Source organism: Lycium barbarum, chromosome 11 (assembly GCF_019175385.1).
Source record: "Lycium barbarum isolate Lr01 chromosome 11, ASM1917538v2, whole genome shotgun sequence".
Lineage (NCBI taxonomy): Eukaryota > Viridiplantae > Streptophyta > Magnoliopsida > Solanales > Solanaceae > Lycium > Lycium barbarum.
The window spans coordinates 20,837,527-20,843,337 of NC_083347.1; the positions used below are offsets into that span (position 1 = coordinate 20,837,527).

The following is a 5,811-nucleotide window of genomic DNA, read 5'->3' on the forward strand; positions in this document are numbered from 1 at the left end:
GACTGATCCACGTTATACAATTTATATTGTATAACGTGGATCCGTCCACGTTATACAATCAATTTTTTTTTTTTAATTTTTCGTTGACTTCGTGTCAGATGAAAAAAAAAATTGGGGTATATCGTGGATCAGCCCACGATATACCCCTTTTGGTATATAAATTTTTGGTCATTCCGTTTTGTAAATACTGTGTATTTTTATACCCTTTAGGCTCCGGACTCTATATATGCACGTGATAATTAAAATATAGAGGAGTTCAATGTTGATCTCAAAATAGAACAAAGAGCTTTATATCTCGAAATAGTTGATCTTGACTTTTATTTGCTCTTACGTTTTCTCGAATGTATCATTAAAGAGATCGAATATTTTCTTGGGGAATAACTTTATGGACCATATATGCAAATGTAAGAACCTCATACGAAGAGAAAAAGCAGGGTGTCACGTAGCAAAAGCAATTGTGATCACTGCATCATATTCTCTATGGGAAAAGGATAAAAAGAAGTCCCTAATAAATTTTCCAAAAGATTCACTACAAAGATGTCCACACAACACAAGCATATTTTATGGTTTGATCTATGACATAAGAAAGTATTCTGAAATAAATAAAGTTTGTACATAAATAGAGCAACTCACTATTTTTGGCTATAAGGAGAGAAATAAAAGATCTTACCGTGAAAAGCAACGGATATCCCTAAAGAGATCCACAAAAAGCAAGCACATTGAGAGAATGACAAGTTGGAAAACAATAATGAACTTCCAAAAAAAAAAATGTAAAAACAGAGAGTATAAGCTCTATGTGTTAGTAATTGTGATAGAATTTCAGTTAGTAGATATCGTTAGAATATTTTCTTACACTATTTGGTCGTATAAATGATTTCTACAACAAGACCTCTTAAAATGTGGGATTTGTAGTGTTAAAAATAAAGATAAATTACTTGGTACAACATGTAAAAATAATATATAAAAAAAACATACTGATAATAAATACGACTTAAACTCATGATGATATGATAATCTAAGAGAATTAAGTTATACTCACTAACTGTATAAATTTATCATGTTATAATATGTTACTACCATTAATTTTAGGCTACCAATCAATACTACTTAAATAGAGCAAGTGACTATTTTAGGAATGGAAGCATTGAAGTTATAAGGAGAGGAAAAAATTATCTTACGTTGAAAAGCAACGGATATCCCTGAGAATGACAAGCCGAAGACGATAATGAAAACTGCAAGAATAATACAAAAACAAATACTATAAGTTATGTTCAAATGGAATGATTACTTTACTATAATTAATTACTACAAGTTATGGATTTACCATTTCGTTGTTTTAATGTAGTAGGAATAATTGGGAATCCATTACCCAAAATTTTAAATTTATGAATTCTAAAAAAGACGGTTGAGCTCTGAATAAATTATGACTACATATTAAGTGAATCAGTTAGTTATAATTATAAAATTTTGGCCAGAAATACAAGATTTTGCCAAACCCGAAACCAATACTCTTGTTCCGCCCAACCCCCTAAAAACATGTTAAAATTAATGCAAATACGTTTGCAAAAATTTGTGAAATATCCAAATTAATTTGAGATCACGGCTCATGTTATGTCTTCTTACGATATGATTCGTGGGGAAAATTCCATCTCTATATATTCACCTGCAGGCTTCATGCACTTGGCTATAATGATCAAACAGAAATTGGAATAACTTTCGTGCCATATATAGTTACCTCACTACCCTGCTGGTCCATACATGGTTGAGTTCTGCGTTTTCTCGGGTAATACAAAACAAGATTGCAGGAACTGAAGATTAATTAATTTCGTGAGTGATAAGGAATTTTGCTATCTTAAGACCGTTATAATTCCGGTGAAAAGGTAACTTTTCTGGTCTTATATTTGATTATAATAATTATTGTCTACAATGCAAGTTGATCTTGTACGCTTCTGCATATGTTATTTCCATCATTTTGTTTGGTCTACCTTTCGTTTCATCTTAAAACGAAGAAGAATAGTAATTAAATATCTCATTGCAACTGCAGGCCGGAGAATATGGCTGAAAATAGCAAGAAGCACAAGGGTGAAACATCTGAAAAAGTTGTCCCAAATCCTGACCTGAACAGAAAGCCAAGGTTTAGGTGGACAGTGGAAATCCATGAGCGCTTTGTTAAAGCTGTCAATGAATTAGGAGGTCCTTATGGTCCGTCTTACTATATATACATTATAATTCTGCAACGAATATATATTGATACTGAGGCGGATTCATAATTTTAATTTGATGGGTTCAGTTCTTTATGTTTTTCACCACCAAATCTATTGAACTTCTTAAAACTAAGGATTAATATCTTACTCCCTCCGTCCTTTTTTACTTGTCCATTACATAAAAAGTAAATGTCCACTTTTACTTGTACGGTTTGGAAAAACAAGAGATAATTTATCATTTTATACCTATTTTACCTTGTTATTAATGCTTTAATTATTTACAATTCATTTCCCAACATTAGATGACTTATAATAATTAGGGGTGATATAGTATAATTATCATTTTATTTATTGTTTCTTAAGAGATGTGCTAAGTCAAACATGGACAAGTAAACATGGACGGAAGGAGTAATATTTATTAAGACTTTAATGATTTTTTTCCACATTTATTTAAGCTTGGTGTTTCAACTGAACCCATGGAACCCATAATGCATCCGCCTCTATATTTGTATGCTTATTACTGGGAATCAAACAGATGTTTTAAAAAATTGTAATGACCAGAAGCAACACCGAAGAATATCGTGAAGCTCATGGATGATGAAGATATCACAGCAGAACATATCAAAAGCCATCTCCAGGTAGTCCTGTTTATGCATGTGTTAATTTGAAACATATTAGTAATAAATAAAAGGCATTAGTTTTCTCAATACTTTATTGTGATGCACGTTTTCAGGTTTCAACACTTGCATTTTGTTATTTATGAGGTCACTCAACACTTAGTGATAGTTGAGTTCATTGATCTGTTTTTTCAGAAGTACAGACAGAGTAAAGACATCATAAGCACCGCTAAAAGTACTAGTAAAGGCAAGGGCTTCTAAACTGAAAACATTCAATTCCTAATTTTGGCAAACTTACTTGGACAATCAATTGATTTGAATTGAATCAGGGAACTGCATATGAAGGCTGAAGCAGTAGAATTAATTCCTTTCTTTTTTCTTTTCCCTTTTGGATTTCAGCAGATCATAAATCTTTAATAAGAAGGGGAGAAACATGCCGATCAGCAAAGAAGTAGGCTCATCAGAGATCAATATGCAAGGAAGTTATAGTATGACAGTTGAGGTAGTTTGGTTGTTTACTAGAGTTACATAGGTATTAGTAATGCATAGATGAATTATATAAGGATTAATTAGTTATGCAGGGTTAGTTGTGCGACGGTTAATGAATTATTGATGTATTAGTTATTCTATCTTTTATCCCACATAGAATAATACATAAATTGACTCATTATTTATGAATGTTTTAATTATCCAGAGATTGTAAACTGATAACCAAACACCGTACTTGGTGTGCTGAATTTTACACATAGTAATTAAAATGCTACCAAACATGGTACTCATACTAAATATACTAATTTTAATACATATGAATAATTCACTTCCTAACCAGCAACCAAACGACACCTTAATTAAGGTCACAATCTGTCGCAGGCATCTACTAATTTATTAACACTTTTCGCCCCTTAACTATACTAATTTGTTAACAATTTTGGCCCCTTAACTATTGCTAATTTCTTGTTTGTCTTTATAATATTTCACTAAGCACACTTGCCATTCAATTAATTGGTAACATGCACATTTAATCTCTTTAATAGTGAATATTCACAAATTCACCATGATTATCAATTGTTCCACCGCTTAACTATCTATGTATATTACTTCATATTTGACAGTAATATAGTTCTGAAAATATTCCAAAAATAACATATTCTCTACATAAAGGGACAAAGAACACACACATTAGTTGAAAGTTAAATGAGCTTTGGAAATCACAAGGACAAAAAATAAAATTTACAATAATTGAGGGACAAAATATTATTATCCTATTTACCGGTTGAGATATACTGCTTCATCGCACATTATGTTCATTTGTTGTACTTTGTGTTATCTTGAGTTTTGCCCTTTTAAACCCTTTTTCTCACAAGTGAGGCCTATAATAACAAGTGATGGATGAGGCTGTATAAAAGGAGAATCTGGAAATAGAGAAACTTCAGGACAGGAAATTCGTGCTGATACAAGGAATATATAACCAGTATCATATAATTAGTGATCTCCTATACATGTGTTGAGACAATATTGTATATGTATAAATTTAAATTTTTAATTAATTCCTCCATTTATGTGTTCTGAATACTTGAATTTGTAGTGGTTGTAACATCGTGATGCAGTTACTAACTTGCTATTTAGTGAGGTCAGATTTATATGGAAGGTAATAAGTCAAGTGCATGAAGTAGTAAGGATTGAAAGTAAAATAAATAGGCACTCAAGGATGTGTCGCAGTCGATGAAGTGAGTGTAAACTTTAAAGATTAGGGCCGGGTCTCTAAATTCAATGAGAGATATTAAAAAAAAAATTGTATTCTAATATCGATAGAATTATCCGATATTTGTGTTGGTGGAAGATCATCAAGCTGACCTCACTTAATATAAACTAGGGAAAAGAAATATCCTTTTTACATACTAATATATCAAGAAAAATATCTTAGGGAAAACTATCACCGCATATTTGAGATTCTTCCTTGTCTTTCAATGGAAGATGGGGTTTTAAAAGAGAAAATTCAATTAAGTTGTTTGCGTGTAAGTTTTCGGTTAAAAAAAACTCATTGAAATCATCCACATTAAAACGTATCCACCAGAGAATCCCAATTAACTTAGTTACGTCCTTTCATGAATTATTTCATACTCTTCATGAGAATCTGCTTTGTAGGTAGGATACTTTGATTATCTTAATAAATCTTCAGAATAATGATAACGTCTGTGAATTAATTAACCTTTGGATTTCATTGTTTCCATAATATAGCAAGACCTACTTGCACACGTAAAACAATTGGATGAGCGTATTTAACCTTCACATTAAAGAGAATAAAAGACATCTTGAAGCAGTTTTTTTTTTTTTTTTTTTTTTTATTATTATGAAAATTGTCTACCGTATAGACACAGCATTGTACCAACATTTTAAAGAAGCATTTGTTTGTGTCTTGAATTATATGTTAATTGAATTTGCACTCGTGCCATAGAGTCCGGAAAGCGGTAGCCTCAGGATTTCATATTGAGTCGAGTCCTAATTTGAACCTACAAAATTTAAGACACATAACATATCTTTCCTTTAAACTTGATTTTTTTTATTTTTTTATTTTATCAATAGGAATATTTCTTTGCTTTGTTCTTAGTCTTCGCAAGGGCTCTACTGAATACTGCACACGCTAATCAAATCTAGACAATGTCTAAATTTTGTTGGATATAGGATTGTCTTGGATGAGCTGGATCTATGTGTATATATTTTCACTTCGATAATCCATTTTGATACGAGAGATTTGCACTAGATGTCCCTTTTAGAACAACTATATAGTAAATAACGGCCTATTTTTTATTTCTTTATCAATTTATAGACCTTTTAGATCATGATCAAAAAATCTCTTTTGCACAAACTGAAAATCTTATGAGAGAATGTTAGAATACGATCTAGAATTCTGCAAGTAATTGCAAACGTTAAACAATAGTGCAATATTTTCCCTGTAACATTGAGCATATATGAACAAACATTACACCCGA

At 31.3% G+C, this 5,811-nt stretch overlaps 1 protein-coding gene across 1 annotated transcript; it reads left to right on the forward strand.

Moving 5' to 3' along the window:
- The first annotated feature begins 1,691 nt into the window (after window positions 1–1,691).
- LOC132619215 (myb family transcription factor PHL12-like) lies at window positions 1,692–3,446 on the forward strand. Its single transcript, XM_060334163.1, has 4 exons — window positions 1,692–1,880; window positions 2,045–2,202; window positions 2,766–2,842; window positions 3,017–3,446. The coding sequence occupies exons 2-4, from the start codon at window positions 2,055–2,057 to the stop codon at window positions 3,080–3,082; spliced, it is 291 nt and encodes a 96-aa protein (XP_060190146.1). The 5' UTR covers window positions 1,692–1,880; window positions 2,045–2,054; the 3' UTR covers window positions 3,083–3,446.
- The last annotated feature ends 2,365 nt before the right edge of the window (window positions 3,447–5,811 follow it).